General features: G+C 31.9%; 1 protein-coding gene across 1 annotated transcript in view; it reads left to right on the forward strand.

The window, feature by feature from the left end:
- Positions 1–370: 370 nt before the first annotated feature.
- Positions 371–17,105, forward strand: part of LOC114324961 (odorant receptor 49b-like) — a 40,115-nt gene continuing 23,380 nt past the window's right edge. The window contains exons 1-3 of the mRNA XM_050655520.1: positions 371–626; positions 8,689–9,140; positions 11,457–11,558. Coding sequence (XP_050511477.1) covers positions 411–626; positions 8,689–9,140; positions 11,457–11,558 — 770 coding nt within the window. The 5' untranslated portion in view covers positions 371–410. The remainder of the gene's footprint in view (positions 627–8,688; positions 9,141–11,456; positions 11,559–17,105) is intronic.

The raw sequence follows: 17,105 nt of genomic DNA on the forward strand, positions 1-17,105 counted from the left end.
TCTCGTGAAATTACTACTGACCTACTGAAAACATCCTCCAACAATGAATTTTTAATATCTCAGTATTGTAGTTAACGGTGATTTGTTTGATTATGATGTATTTACAATCAAAATATTTTATTTAATCACAAAAATTAAAATAAAAAGCAACAAATAGGAAAATAAGATTGTAACACTGAAATTTAGTTTTAATAATAAATGTAGTAAACGGGTGTGTATAAATACTAAACTCATTATTTTCAGTTAAAAGTAATTTCCCTAATTTTAGGCAATTATATCAGATTTATTTAATATTCCCTAATCCTTCTCTTATACAATAAATTCCTTAAATACCAACAATTTTTACTGTATGACAGTATTTGTCCTTGTTCCTTCTTCCAGTTTGGATCTCTATTAACAGAGTGTTCAGTATGAATTTGGAAGATAAATTATTAAACTTTTATTTAAAACTATTTGCCGCTTTAGGATTGAAAAGAGAACAAACCATTGTTGATAAATGTATTTTTGCTTTTTCGCACTTATGTAATATGTTTGTTGTCGCAATGGTTGTAACATTTCCATGTGTTATGGAAAGATCTCTTGAAAATATTACAGGATTTTTAGAATCTACGTCTTTAACTACACAGGTACTTAAATTTCGTTGAATTTTTATAATCCAGGGAAATAAGGATTTTCTCAGGATACTGAAATATCCAGGTAGCCGATAACTTTTTTAGTTATTTTAGACCTATAGGAAGAAAATCTACCTGTTTGCTGCCTAGAGTTCGGAGCCGTTTTTTAATTATTAACAATTTAGTACAAAAAACGCGATTCTTTCGATTTTTGCACCCCATCAAAAAGCTAAATAGTTGACATCAAATTACAAAATTTGACTTTTTAGAACATTGAAAAAACTTTAAAATACCGATTTTTGAAAGTTGAAAAATCAGTTTGTTGCTTCACAAATTGCAAAATAAATGAATATCGATATTCTTTAATAATATTTACTAAAACTAACTTAGAATTTAAGTGTTTCACTAAAAGTTATATTTTGGCGTACTTCAAAAACCCTCAAAATTTGAGGTCGATCCATTAATTATCTTAAAAGTTATTTTATTTGTTTATCCCAGATACAGATGACATAGATCCGGAGATGATGAAGTACGTGGGAGAACGAGGCAAGCTTTGGCTACTGGAAATAATGAGGGAAGCATGGAGAACAGAAAAAATACCGAAAGATTTGGAAGAAAATTTATTGATACCAATACACAAGAAAGGAGATGAAGCGGAATGTGATAACTATAGGGCTATATGATTATCATCAGTGCCATTTAGAGTCTACACCGGGATAATAGAAGAACTGAAAGGAAAACTAGAAGAAGAACAAGCTGCTGTTAGGAAGGAAAGAGGAACCACAGATAATATATACATACTGAGAAATATAATTGAAAGGAAAAATGAAATAGGAGAAGACTTATATATTACGTTTATAGATATTAAAGCTGCTTTTGATTCTATAAATAGAGAAGTAATAGGGTCAGTAATGGAAGACCTGCAAATCCCGCAAAAGATAGTAAGCGTGGTAAAAAGTACATATAGAAACGTACTTGTTAATGTACAAATAAACGGAAACAGATCGCCAATAGTAAACCTAAGGAGAGGAATAAAACAAGGGGACAGTCTCAGCCCAGTTTTGTTTATATTAGTAAGGGATAGAGAAATGAAGAGCGCTAAAAGAAGGTCAAGGCCATTACAGTCAACAATAGGGTACAGGAATTTATTACCAGTGAGAATGGAGGGATTACTATATGCAGATGATCTAGTAATAATAGCAGACAATAAAGAGAAAATGCAAAAATTAATCGATATCTGGGTGGAAGAAATAAAAAATTTGAAAATGGAGGTAAATGTAAAGAAAACGAAGACCATGATAGTAGCCCAAAAGAAAAGGGAAGAAATAAACCAAACGATATTTAGGTGCAAAAACGAAATAAGAGAAACAGTCTCGACGTTTGAATACCTGGGAGTAATAATATCAGAGGATGGAAAGCTAGATCAAGAAATCGCAGCAAATAAGATCTACTATGCACTAAATAAAACAATATTTGGAAAGGAAGAAATAGATAAAGAAATAAAACTGAAGGTATACAATCCAATATCTGTACCAGCTTTAATATATGCAAGTGAGACATGGGTAAACAATGCAAAAATAGACAGTACAATAAACGCAGCGGAGATGAAGCAGCTGAAAAAAATAGCAGGAAAAACGAAATTGGACAGAATAAGAAATGAAGATATTAGACAAAGACTGAAACAGGAATCGATAAAAACCAAGATTCAAAAAATAAAATTAAAATGATATGGACACATTAACAGAATGGACCAAGGAAGACTACCAAAGCAGGTGATGGCATCAAAAATATATGATAAAAGAAGGAAAGGAAGGCCAAGGAAGAGATGGATCGATCAGATTATAGAAATTGGAAATGAAAAAGGAAAAACACATCAACAAATGAAATAGTTAGCAAAGGACCGCAAGTAATAGAAGATATGGATAGAGGATGAATAAAACCTCCGACGCCCCTGAGGGGCATAATGGATTTTCGAGAAAGAAGAAGAAGAAGAAGTTTATTCCAGAGACTTTTTTGTAATAACAAAGATAGAAAAGCATAAAAATAGGATAATTCTACGGGTGCCAAATGAAAGTAAAAGACCCTTACTACATATCTGGTGATCTTTTCGGCTAGTCAACTGCAACAATCGCGGAAATGTTCAAATATCACTCCCACACGCAAACCGTAAAATGGTAGGAAAAAGGGGCAGGATGTACACTTGCTAAGGTAACATTAAGGAATCTTGGGAAGTCAGCACCAGAAAAGTACTTGAGAATGACCAGGACAAACCTACGCTTGACAATTGATGTGAACGAGATGACGAAACTGTCGAGCATGTCCTATGTGAATGTCCGGAGTTATCGTCAATACGAAAGTATGCGTTCGGCGAGTCTTGGCCTACACCTGTCGACATAGGGGAGATGTCACCTGCCGATTTTTCCGCCTTTCTGAAAATGGCAGGATGGACAATGAGCTAAGGACGGAAACCCCCTGACAGTATGCACTAGTGATGTAACGAATATCATTTTTTGAACATTCGCGAATACGAATGCGAATGCGAATATCTGCTACCGACATTCGCGAATGCGGATGCGAATGCGAATATTCAGTTTTTTTAAAATTTGTTTCTATTTTTGTAATGTTTACTAAATTTATAATGAAAAGTTAATTGATATTTAGTGTAAATCAATCTGAATGTTAAGCTTTATTACATAATACCAAATAATAAAAAAAGTGAAGGCTGATAATGTGATTATACAAGGTTAAGTTCTATCTATCTATTGCCATTCATTTGTCCAAAGTTGAACGTAGGCTCCCCCTTATTTTTCCACTCTTCTCGGTTCAGTGCTAATGCTGTCGATCTGGGGCCTGATTCTAATTCATTTCGACAGTCGCAATTTCATTTCGACACCGCCATGACAGCAACTGGGGATATTAACCTTATCATGTTGAGACTGCTCAGAATTTGGGTTGGCGCTTCGGTTTCTTGGATTTTGTTGATAGTCTGGGAAAATTATCGAAATAATAGTACCATTTTTGGGAAAAATTATTTACCAGCTATTTTATTGCTAAAATCGAATCTTAAGATTGCATATATTAGTAATATGGGGTATGACAAGTCCGCAGAAAGTGTGTTATTTTATTTATAAACAAATTAGCACTCCTAAATCTTCTTTTTTTTTCAATTAGTGGTCTGTAACTCCTATAATTTTTCCTTTGAGCCAAAAACACTCAAATAAAAATTCACCGTAATTTAGTTCTGCACAAAGTTATTTTTTTTCCGATTTCCTTCAACAAAAATTTTACTCAGAAAATCCGAGTTTTCCCAAAAAATCTGCCATTTTCAATTAAAATTTTAGGGAAGTACCTAATTATTTATCAATAATTAAATAATTGAAAACATGAAAGATTTATTATAGTAGATTATACAGAGGGGCTAAATTATGGAATAAATTCATTTCTTTAAAACGGACGATTTTGGAGCAAAATCCCGAAAGAGGTCGATTTTTATTTTTAAATTACAATTTTTTGGCATATATTTCATACTAGTGACGTCATCCATCTGAGCGTGATGACGTAATCGATAATTTTGTTAATGGGAATAGGGGTCGTGTGGTAAGTCATTTGAAAGGGCGTTTAATTCTCTATTCAGTAATATAAACATTAATATCATTAGGTATTTATACAGGGTTGCCAAAAAAAAAATTTGAATTAAATTAATTGGCGCAAAAAGAAGAATGTATGTAATTTATTTAACTCAAAATACATTGTACTGCTGTCAGAAAATAGAAAAAAAGGTTTATTTCACAAATAAACATTTCTTTTCGCTTAAATTAAATCACAAACAGCCTCCCTCCTACCTATTGGCAGTTTGAACTTTTAATTTAAGCTAAAAGCAATGTTTATTTGCAAAATAAACATTTTTTTCTATTTTCTGACAGCAATAGAATGTATTTTGAGTTAAATAAATTACATGCATTCTTCTTCTTGCGTCAATTAATTTAATTCAAAATTTTTTTTGGCCTCCCTGTATAAATATTGATATTAATGTTTATAATACTGAATAGAGAATTGCGAGGAGTGATTCCAGGTATAACCGGTCAAATTTGACCGGCATTTGCGACAGAGTTATAAACAACAGGATTTTAATCTTTGAACCATTAGATACCTTTTAATTCCGGTCCTCTTTGTACATACAAATTTTCATATCTTCAAGACACTCATAACAAAAAAGATTTATGTCACTGTCACCAAATTATTTAATTATTGATAAATAATTACTTCCCTCAAATTTTAGTTGAAAATTTAAGATTTTGTTTGGTAAACCCGAATTTTCCGAAGAAAATTTCCGTCGAAGGAAATTGGAATAAATTATCAATGTGCAGAATTAAATTACTGTCAATTTTTATGTGAGTGTTTTGGTTTAAAGTTAAAATTTTCGGAGTTATAGACCAATAATAAAAAAAAAGATTTCGGAGCGCTAATTTGTTTATAAACAAAATAGCACACTTTCTGTGGACTTTGCACAGCTATATTACTAATATAGGAAATCTTAAGATTTGATTTCAGCATGTCCAGCAATAAAATAGCTGGTAATTAATTTTCCTTGTTTTTTACTAATTTTCCCAGATTATTACCTCACATCTTTCATTGAGTTGATGATTCATGTTGTGGACATTCTCAATTATTATATTTCTAATTTAATACTATTCTATCTAATTCCTCAAAACAAGCAAATTTCAATTAAACCCAGCTATATTATAATACCTTTTGATTTAGTTTTCCTTGCAAGAAATAAACAAAACACATCTAAACTAAACCTAACCTCGCTTTTGGCCATTCATTCATCTCCGTGTCAAATAATTTCGACAGTCGCCATATTGAAAGCGACTTGTTTTTGGTCGAAATTTGATTTAGAATCAGGGCCCTGGGCCCTGATTCTAAATCAAATTTCGACCAAAAACAAGTCGCTTTCAATATGGCGACTGTCGAAATTATTTGACACGGAGATGAATGAATGGCCAAAAGCGAGGTTACGTTTAGTTTAGATGTGTTTTGTTTATTTCTTGCAAGGAAAACTAAATCAAAAGGTATTATAATATAGCTGGGTTTAATTGAAATTTGCTTGTTTTGAGGAATTAGATAGAATAGTATTAAATTAGAAATATAATAATTGAGAATGTCCACAACATGAATCATCAACTCAATGAAAGATGTGAGGTAATAATCTGGGAAAATTAGTAAAAAACAAGGAAAATTAATTACCAGTTATTTTATTGCTGGACATGCTGAAATCAAATCTTAAGATTTCCTATATTAGTAATATAGCTGTGCAAAGTCCACAGAAAGTGTGCTATTTTGTTTATAAACAAATTAGCACTCCGAAATCTTTTTTTTTTATAATTGCTCTATAACTCCGAAAATTTTAACTTTAAACCAAAACACTCACATAAAAATTGACAGTAATTTAATTCTGCACATTGATAATTTATTCCAATTTCCTTCGACGGAAATTTTCTTCGGAAAATTCGGGTTTTCCAAACAAAATCTTTAATTTTCAACTAAAATTTGAGGGAAGTAATTATTTATCAATAATTAAATAATTTGGTGACAGTGACATAAATCTTTTTTGTTATGAGTGTCTTGAAGATATGAAAATGTGTATGTACAAAGAGGACCGGAATTAAAAGGTATCTAATGGTTCAAAGATTAAAATCCTGTTGTTTATAACTCTGTCGCAAATGCCGGTCAAATTTGACCGGTTATACCTGGAATCACTCCTCGCAATTCAATTTGTTTTTCTTCGAAAAGGACACAGAAGCCGTGCTCTTTTCAACAGCGTTAACTTAATTTAATTTAATCTAATATTTTCTGAGGGGTTCTATTTGTTTATAAGCCAAAAAATTGTTTCTTTATAACATTCCTGAGACCGCTCAAATGGTCCAATTTCAATCCTGTAAGGTACGTTGAATAGGTATAGTGCTTTTTTATATGAAAATCATAGTTATTCTGGTATATCATAATCTTTCTGGTTATTATTTCGACCGAAATTTTTTAATTAACATTTTAATTATTGCTAAACTATTGGTTAGATTGTCGCCGGTCTCCTAATATACAGAGAGGGGCTAAATTATGGAATAAATTCATTTTCTCTAAAATGGACGATTTTAGAGAAAAATCCCTAAACAGGTCGATTTTTATTTTTAAATTAAATTTCTTGGCATATATTTCAAACTAGTGACGTCATCCATCCGAGCGTGATGACGTAATTATTTTTTTAAATAGGAATATGGGTTCGTGTTGTAGCTCATTTACAAAGGCGTTCAATGCTCTATTCAGTATTATAAACATTAATATCATTATTTATACAGGGAGGCCAAAAAAAATTTTGAATTAAATTAATTGACGCAAGAAGAAGAATGCATGTAATTTATTTAACTCAAAATACATTCTATTGCTGTCAGAAAATAGAAAAAAATGTTTATTTTGCAAATAAACATTGCTTTTAGCTTAAATTAAAAGTTCAAACTGCCAATAGGTAGGAGGGAGGCTGTTTGTGATTTAATTTAAGCGAAAAGAAATGTTTATTTGTGAAATAAACCTTTTTTTCTATTTTCTGACAGCAGTACAATGTATTTTGAGTTAAATAAATTACATACATTCTTCTTTTTGCGCCAATTAATTTAATTCAAAATTTTTTTTGGCAACCCTGTATAAATACCTAATGATATTAATGTTTATATTACTGAATAGAGAATTAAACGCCCTTTCAAATGACCTACCACACGACCCCTATTCCCATTAACAAAATTATCGATTACGTCATCACGCTCAGATGGATGACGTCACTAGTATGAAATATATGCCAAAAAATTGTAATTTAAAAATAAAAATCGACCTCTTTCGGGATTTTGCTCCAAAATCGTCCGTTTTAAAGAAATGAATTTATTCCATAATTTAGCCCCTCTGTATAATCTACTATAATAAATCTTTCATGTCTTCAATTATTTAATTATTGATAAATAATTAGGTACTTCCCTAAAATTTTAATTGAAAATGGCAGATTTTTTGGGAAAACTCGGATTTTCTGAGTAAAATTTTTGTTGAAGGAAATCGGAAAAAAAATAACTTTGTGCAGAACTAAATTACGGTGAATTTTTATTTGAGTGTTTTTGGCTCAAAGGAAAAATTATAGGAGTTACAGACCACTAATTGAAAAAAAAAAGAAGATTTAGGAGTGCTAATTTGTTTATAAATAAAATAACACACTTTTTGCGGACTTGTCATACCCCATATTACTAATATATGCAATCTTAAGATTCGATTTTAGCAATAAAATAGCTGGTAAATAATTTTTCCCAAAAATGGTATTTTTTCGATAATTTTCCCAGACTATCAACAAAATCCAAGAAACCGAAGCGCCAACCCAAATTCTGAGCAGTCTCAACATGATAAGGTTAATATCCCCAAGAATCGCTATACTCTCCGGCTGTCATGGCGGTGTCGAAATGAAATTGCGACTGTCGAAATGAATTAGAATCAGGCCCCTGGTCATTATATGGCCTGATCTTTTTAGGTTATTCGACCACCTCGGCTGTGGTCTGCCCTCCTCTTTTGTAGTCCCAAGGTCTCCAGTGAGTTATCGCTTTGTTGACTTTGTTCCATCTTCCGTATCTTTGTCTGCTGTTGTGTCCTGCATATTTCCATTTGAGAGTAGCTGCATGTTTGAGGTTAAGTTACCTTTTCTTAATAAAAAAAGATGAGAAGTGAATAGATTTTGATTTTATTAGCCTAATATTATCTTAAAATTATTTTTTTTCTGGTTTTAATATTCGCAAAACATTCGCACAAATTTCGCGAATGCGGATGCGAATGCGAATAGGTAAAAACATGCGAATATTCGCGAATGCGAATGCGAATACGAATATTCGTTACATCACTAGTATGCACAATGGCTCAATTGTGGCTAAGTGCTGTGGGACTTGACTCACCCTCCCTACTCTACAGATATAGATGTCAACTATTTTGTTGCTACTGTAGCCCGTCTCTTTTATATTTATTAAAAATTGTTATTTATAGATCTCTTATATTTTAGGTAACATCCAAGTTGTTTGCAGTAACTCTTTACAGAAAAGAATTATTAGACCTAGTAGATATACGAAAACTATACTGGCCAAAAAACAAATACGGAGAGAGCTTAATAAAATACGAAATGAAAGTTCTTTCTGTCGTTGCCAAAGGATACGTAGTTTTCACCATCTGTACTTTACTTACAAATATACTGGTAGAAACTAAACCATTCTTCGTACACCAGCTACCAACTGCGAGCTGGGTTCCACCCTTCAAACATGGATTTCTGTTTGTTTGGTTTGTGCAGGCTGAAACCGAGACGTTCGTGTGCACGCTGATCTATGGATACGATTTTATTTTTATGCTCACTGCCATAGAGTTGACAATACAGTTTAAGATGCTTAATCACGCTTTTAAGAATATGAAAACGAGACAGGATATGTTAGAATGTATTCACTACCATCGCTTGCTTTTAGAGTAAGTATCCTCTGTCTTTTATTTGGTTATTTTTCTTAAATAGTACATTCTTTGACGGTTTTTGCTGCAAATTTTAAATAACCATTTGGATTGACATGCAATTTGGCATACGCATAGCTAAAAAGTCAAAGAAGAAAAGTGATCTTGTGCCGATGTTTGCTTTTGCTCTGGGGGTGAGTTTAACCCATTCCCAGGGGTAAAACATAGTTTCAAAATGAATCCGGAATTCGATAAACTGACTAACTCTAAGCAACTTTTACCCTATATAATTTTAGTTAACACTTTTTGAGTAATTTGCGAGTGAATATGTCTATTTTCCAACAAAACAAACACGTTTTTACACTACTTTTCGCAAATAATTCAAAAAGTAAGTATTTTATCGACAAAAACATTCTTAGGAAGAATATAGCCTGTAAAAAATGGAAAAAATGTGTATGCATGAAGTCTCAAGAATTAGTAGAAGTAGAGTTATAGCTAAAGAAAAAATAAGTTTATATTCGCTAAATTCCAAATAGAATGTTTCAACGTGAAATAACCAAAAAATGAAGCACTTTTTGGAGAAAACCACAATTTTTTGAAAGAGTTTAAAAAGCTTTATTTATGTTTTTATAAAAACAGATTCTAGCATCAAACGTAAGCAAGTTACGCTCAAAATACCGTTGGTCCCTTTTGTTTTCGAAAAAAAAAATATCAGGAAAATCACCCCCTAACTAGCAAAAATGAAATTAATCGTTACCGTTTCACAAGTTGCTTTATTTATGTTGTGTTTATATGATCTGTAAGTTTCATCGATTCAACGTGCTTATTTAAAAAAAAATGCTTTAAAGTAAAATTTTAAAATTTTAAATTCTAAAAAAAAAATGCTTTTCTTTCAAAATAACTTAAAAATTATTAGAGGTACCAAAAATCTCAACAATAAAAAAGTCGAGTTTGCTGTTCTGAATATCTTGTATTTGTTTGTTTTTCTGTAAGACAAAGATTGGTTAAAATTTGGTGTTTCTAATTTTGCATACACTCGTGATTAGTGACTCGTTCAAGCCCTTTTAACTACAGACCTTTCAAAAATAAGAACTTTGAAACAATGAAACCTACAGATCATATAAACAATACATACACCAGTAAAGCAACTTGTGAAATGGTAACGAATCATTTGAGATGCTAGTTAGGGGGTGATTTTCCCTATTTTTTTATAAAAAAAGGGATAAACTTTAGTTTGAGCGTAACTTGTTTACTTTTGATGCTAGAATAGTTATTTATGAAACAGTTCGTCAAGTATGCTTTTTGCGAACGCATGCGATTTTTAGAGCACGAGCGACAACGGAGCGAGCAGTTTCATACAATATTTTATCTACGATAAACAAATAAAAAAACTGTAACTCTTCGTCACTGGAATCCATTTCTATTCTACAATTTTTAGAACTTCACATTTAAAAATCCTAACTACTTTCAAACCAAAAAACTGTCAAAAATTTTATTGTAAGTCATTGCTCATAATATTGTCATCACCATGACAACGCGAAAATTAAGGATATTTGATTATATAAAAGTGTGCCAAAAAACCCTTTGAAAGTGTGCGAAAAAGTAAATCATATTTAAACTACATTGATACTTCACGCACACTTTAAACCCTTCACCCACTGCTATATATAATGACAGTTTTCACAAACTAAAAACTTACACATAATATGACATAGAGTAGATAAATATTTTTATAACAGAAAAATAAAGCTGTTTTAAACACTTTAAAAAAGTTGTAATGAGTTTTACCCAAAAATTGCTTCATTTTTTGGTTATTTCACGTTAAAATATTCGATTTGGAATTTTACGAATATGAGCCTATTATCCATTAGCTATAACTCTGCTTCTACTAGGTCTAAATATCTAATACATACACCATTTTTCATTTTTTACAGTATAGTCCTGTCGCCAAGGGGGTACAACGGCCTCCTTTATTGAGATGGACGTACCCGTCGAAGTTTTTTTTATGTATTTTGACCCGTCGAATATGAATTTTTTGGGTAACAGTTGGGTCCGGATGTCGATAAGATTCTTATAAACAAAAAACTTTCAAAATTACAAAAAAGCAATTTTCTGGCGACAGGACTATGCCCCTGGTACATAAGTAACTATTTTTTCTTGACATGCTATATAAAGACCGACTTTTAATTTTGGTTTTAAATAATTTACATTGAGCCTGCTTTACAATAATTAAGCATCTACAAAATTTTTAAAGCGTAAAAAATTCTACGATATGCTAAATATGTGTTGTTAATTTTTAATAATTTCGTGTTGCTAACTTGTTGCCTCTATTTTTAGATTGGTTGATAAAATGAAAAAGCCGTATACGATGGTGTTTTTATTTGAATTTCTACAAACTACAATTGGAATATCTATGCAGCTGATTATTGTAACCCAACAGTAAATATAAAGTTTTGTTAAAAATGTTATATTAATGCAGAAACAACACCGAATTGAAAACTTAAATTTATAAAAAATAAAAGATAATATTTAAATTTGTCAGTTTGTCTAAATATTGTAAACTAACAATAAAACACTGAAAACGTTTGTTTTCTATAATTCCACAAAATTTATTACAACTATGTGACTACAGCTGTTTCGGCAGAGTGCCTTTCTCAAGTGATATAGTTTACAATGTGTTTGCCTTTTTAAGTCTGTAACTGAAGAGGTTGAGGAGTGGGGGGCTGTTTGTCTCAAGTTGATCATTCAGAATTATATCTGTATTTTTCAGTTTATTAATTTCCATAGATTCTAAAAAAAGATAGCTTGAGGCCTTTATTTTGAATATGCAGAATTTGAAACTCTTCATTGAAAGAATGATTATGATCTAGAAGGTGAAGTGCGTATGTAGAAGTGTCTGTTTTTCTATTGTTGAAAGCCCTTTTGTGTTCTGCTATCCGTTTGTCAAAAGTTCTGCCAGTTTGACAGATGTACGTTTTCGGACAGTCACCACAAGTTAGTTTGTACACACCACTCTGTAGTTGCTTTCTTTTTCGGCTTTTATTGTTCTTAATATATTTGCTTAAGTTGTTGTTAGTTCTGAAAGCTGGTGTTATTCCTTTCTTTTTTATGTATCTGGCTATTTTTGTTGTTATCTTGCCAGTATATGTGAGAGAGCAGAAGGTACTGGGTTCTTTCTGTGGTGGTGGATACACTAATTTCAAGGCTTTCTTATGGAGTTTTTGGTTTAAAATTATGTTAACTGTTTGTTCGTTATAGCCGTGGTTTACTGCTATTTGTTTAATGATGTTTAATTCTACCTCGAAGTTATTTTTTGTCATGGGAATTTCTGTCAGTCTATGTATCATGCTATGGTAGGCTGCTAATTTGTGTTGTGTAGGATAAGATGATGAATTGTGTATAGTTGTGTCAGTATGGGTAGGTTTATGATATACGGAGAACTCATGTTTGTTGTGTAGTCTGGTAATCGTTACATCTAGAAAGTTTATGGAGTTATTCTGTTCTCTTTCTATTGTAAACTCAATATTACTATGAAGTGAATTAATGTATGATAGAAATTGGTCAAGTTGTCTGTTAGTTCCTGTAAAGCATACTAGTATATTATCCACATATCTCAACCAATATAAGAACTGTTTAAATACGGGATGTTTAGAAATTGTTGTTTCAAGTTGGTTCATAAATATATATGATAGCAATGGGCTTAGAGGATTATCCATTGCTATCAGATATATTTATGAACCAACTTGAAACAACAATTTCTAAACATCCCGTATTTAAACAATTCTTATATTGGTGGAGATACGTGGATTATATACTAGGATGCTTCACAGGAACTAACAGACAACTTGACCAATTTCTATCATACATTAATTCACTTCATAGTAATATTGAGTTTACAATAGAAACAGAACAGAATAACTCCATAAACTTTCTAGATGTAACGATTACCAGACTACACAACAAACATGAGTTCTCCGTATATCATAAAACTACCCATACTGACACAACTATACACAATTCATCATCCCATCCTACACAACACAAATTAGCAGCCTACCATAGCATGATATATAGACTGACAGAAATTCCCATGACAAAAAATAACTTCGAGATAGAACTAAACATCATTAAACAAATAGCAGTAAACAACGGCTGAAAGCCCTGAGACTAGTGTATCCACCACCACAGAAAAAACCCAGTACCTTCTGCTCTCTCACATATACTGGCAAGATAACAACAAAAATAGCCAGATACATAAAAAAGAAAGGAATTACACCAGCTTTCAGAACTAACAACAACTTAAGCAAATATATTAAGAACAATAAAAGCCGAAAAATAAAGCAACTACATAGTGGTGTGTACAAACTAACTTGTGGTGACTGTCCGAAAACGTACATCGGTCAAACTGGAAGAACTTTTGACAAACGGATAGCAGAACACAAAAGGGCTTTCAACAATAGAAAAACAGACACTTCTACATACGCACTTCACCTTCTAGATCATAATCATTCTTTCAATGAAGAGTTTCAAAATTCTGCATGTTCAAAATAAAGGCCTTAAGCTATCTTTTTTTAGAATCTATGGAAATTAATAAACTGAAAAATACAGATATAATTCTGAATGACCAACTCGAGACAAACAGCTCCCCACTCCTCAACCTCTTCAGTTAAAGACTTAAAAAGGCAAACACATTGTAAACTATATCACTTGAGAAAGGCACTCTGCCGAAACAGCTGTTGTCACATAGTTGTAATAAATTTTGTGGAAGTATAGAAAACAAACGTTTTCAGTGTTTTATTGTTAGATAAAATGAACTTTCATCAAGTAACGGTCGAATCCATCAATTATATTGTGAACTGTCAAACCGTATACATTTGAGTTGACATTGGTCATTGAGCATGTGCAAACTTCGATACAGAATAGTATCTTGCGATTCTGTTGGTTAAAAATAATATGTAGGGAAGGGTAGGGTAAAGTGAAATAGTGGGGTAAAGCGAAATATCTCGTTTTCAAATACTTCCGCAAACGGAGCCATCACTGTTTACAATGCAAACAATGTTTAGAAGTAGTACGTGCTTATCGACTATTTTGTAACAGTCGTCTGTCGATGTCATTGATCGAGTGTAATTGCTATTTCTTCTATCTTATTTAACTAAACATATTTTTGAAAGCAACACACAAAAGCAATCATACTTAACTATCTTTTATATAAAATATAGATCGTTAGGTTATGGTTAAAAAATTTTACAGGACGAGTTTGCTTTTAAATCCATTTGGGGCAATGTGAAATTTTTATAGTTGGACAAAGTGAAATATTGTTTCACTTTACCCCACATGTAACTACACTTAATTGCCACCATTAAAAAAGAATATGTGTATTTCCAGGTGTAAAATGTGAAATTATAAACGAAAAACAATCCAACAACAATAGTCTGTGGAGCCAATGACATCTGGAATCAGATCTTTGCGAACGGGCATCCTTTGCCAAAATCAAGCTGGTATGCAACAAGGAATTTCTGTTGCTACGTTAAATCGGAGCATTAAATCCGGAAAAAAGAGGAAGAGACGCCAAGTCAGAAGCAAGGCCGATTTCAAACCGTACTCTAGACAATTTCACTTTATCCAACCATGTGGGGCAAAGTGAAAAAGACAATGTCTGACAAACCCACGCATAATAAAAACGTTACTGACTTAATGTAATTTATATTACGACATAATTATCTTAAACTTTACTGTAATAAAATATGTTGTTTACAAAAGGACACAAAATATTTACAAAATATTTGTTCTCTCTTTGACACACGTAAATTACCATTTGATTTTAGATTTATTTTTATCAATTTGCGCTCTTGTTATTCAAAATAAAGAGTTGGTGCAATGATATGAAATTAGTGTAATTTCAAGACCAATCGGTTCATCTAAATTTTATTTCATTTAAGTGACATTATATTTTTCATAAGATGTGTGCGGTGTCCTTTCATTTCGAAAATTGTAAAATTTATTTAATTTCAAAATTTAGCTATTCGACTTAACCCTACTCTCCTCTAATATAATTATTAGGTTTGGACCAACCCGTCACACTACCGTTCTTAAATGGTTACGAGTATGCGCAGTAACGGAAAATATGTTAGTGCGCATAAGCGTAATGGTCCAAGAGCTGTGAGACATTTTTGAGTAGGTATTTTAGGCAACCTGAAAATTTTAGAGGTGACTCTTCCATGATAGCGTAATACAAAAATGCCGGTCTGGCTGGATGGTAGCGGTTATTTTCCCCAAAAATCCCCCCCAAAGTTAAAAAAAGGGTACAAATTGTTATTACAAAAAATATCACTGACGTGACTTTAAGTAAATTTAAATATTCAAATATAAAGGAAATAAACAGGCCAGGCGATTTGAGGGCGATTTTAACTCTGCAAGACACTTGCATGGGCGCCCCAGGATTATTTTCAGGGGGTGCATCTGAACTTTAGAAGATTTCATCTTAATATGTACATACTGTTAACGAGTATAAAATATACAACTATACATGCATAGCTATGTACATTCCTTCCCGACAGGGAGGTGCAATTGTCATTTTGACAGGGTATTTTTTAATATTAAAAATAAATATTCTAAAAAAGACAGGATTTTTTTGGTGAAATCTTTCAACTGCGAGCTGATCAAACAAATTACACGTGCATGTAAATGAAAAGCGTTATAGGTAAGCAGCAGTGTGAGAAAGAGCGTATACCGATAGCTGTTTGCGTTCTCTGTTGTAGATGAGCGAGTCCGTTCGCTCGAGAAAAATAACGTGACCTGGCGATTCCCATGTTTTTGTGCCTCGAAAGGTTAGAATAATTATTATATATTATAGTTTTTTTAATAACTTTTTATTAATTTTGCAAATATAGTAGAAAAATACAAATTTATTAATATAAATATAGATAGGTACAGGTAGAAGAGTATAAACCTATAAACTAAATTAATTATGTGTCAGAATCTTGTATTTCTTCTTCAAACTACTCATCTGAGCTTAAATATTCATTATCTTCTTCTTCGTCAGACTCCCCTCGAGACCCAGATTCCTCTTCTACATGATCTGTAAATAGTTGTAATATGTATTTAGAATTAATTAGAAATTAATTAGTGACTAATTAATTGAGTTGCTACGTATTCTCTGTCCTTTTAAACGGAGTCGAAGCCTGGACAATCACGGGCGCACCTGAAAAATCTTGCCATTGTTGAGATGTGGTGTTATCGAATAATGTAAAAAATATCATGAATATACTCAGCTCGTGATATACTGAGTTTGTTATTTTTTATATTTAGATTACACTCCACTACTTTAAATTTTTCAACTAGGATAGGCATCGTCTTCCCTGTTCTCTTTTTTCTTGCATTTTTTCTTATATAACCAATCACATCACGTTTTTTATTTCTTAGTATATGATCAAAGTAGCTTATTTTTCTTTCCTTCATAGTGTTGAGTAGTTCTTTTGCCTTTTTCATCTTTCCTAATGTTTCCGTGTTTGTTACGTGTTGTGTCCATTATATTATTTACAATATTTGATAACACCACATCTTAACAATGGCAAGATTTTTTCAGATGCGCCCGTGATTGTCCAGGCTTCGACTCGGTATATCACTAATTAATTTTTAAATAATTCTAAATACACATTACAACTATTTACAGATCATGTAGAAGAGGAATCTGGGTCTCGAGGGGAGTCTGACGAAGAAGAAGAGAATGAATATTTAAGCTCAGATGAGTAGTTTGAAGAAGAAATACAAGATTCGGACACATAATTAATTTAGTTTATAGGTTTATACTCTTCTACCTGTACCTATCTATATTTATATTAATAAATTTGTATTTTTCTACTATATTTGCAAAATTAATAAAAAGTTATTTAAAAAACTATAATATATAATAATTATTCTAACCTTTCGAGGCACAAAAACATGGCAATCGCCAGGTCACGTTATTTTACTCGAGCGAACGGACTC

The sequence above is a fragment of the Diabrotica virgifera genome, chromosome 1 (assembly GCF_917563875.1).
Source record: "Diabrotica virgifera virgifera chromosome 1, PGI_DIABVI_V3a".
Taxonomy (NCBI): domain Eukaryota; kingdom Metazoa; phylum Arthropoda; class Insecta; order Coleoptera; family Chrysomelidae; genus Diabrotica; species Diabrotica virgifera.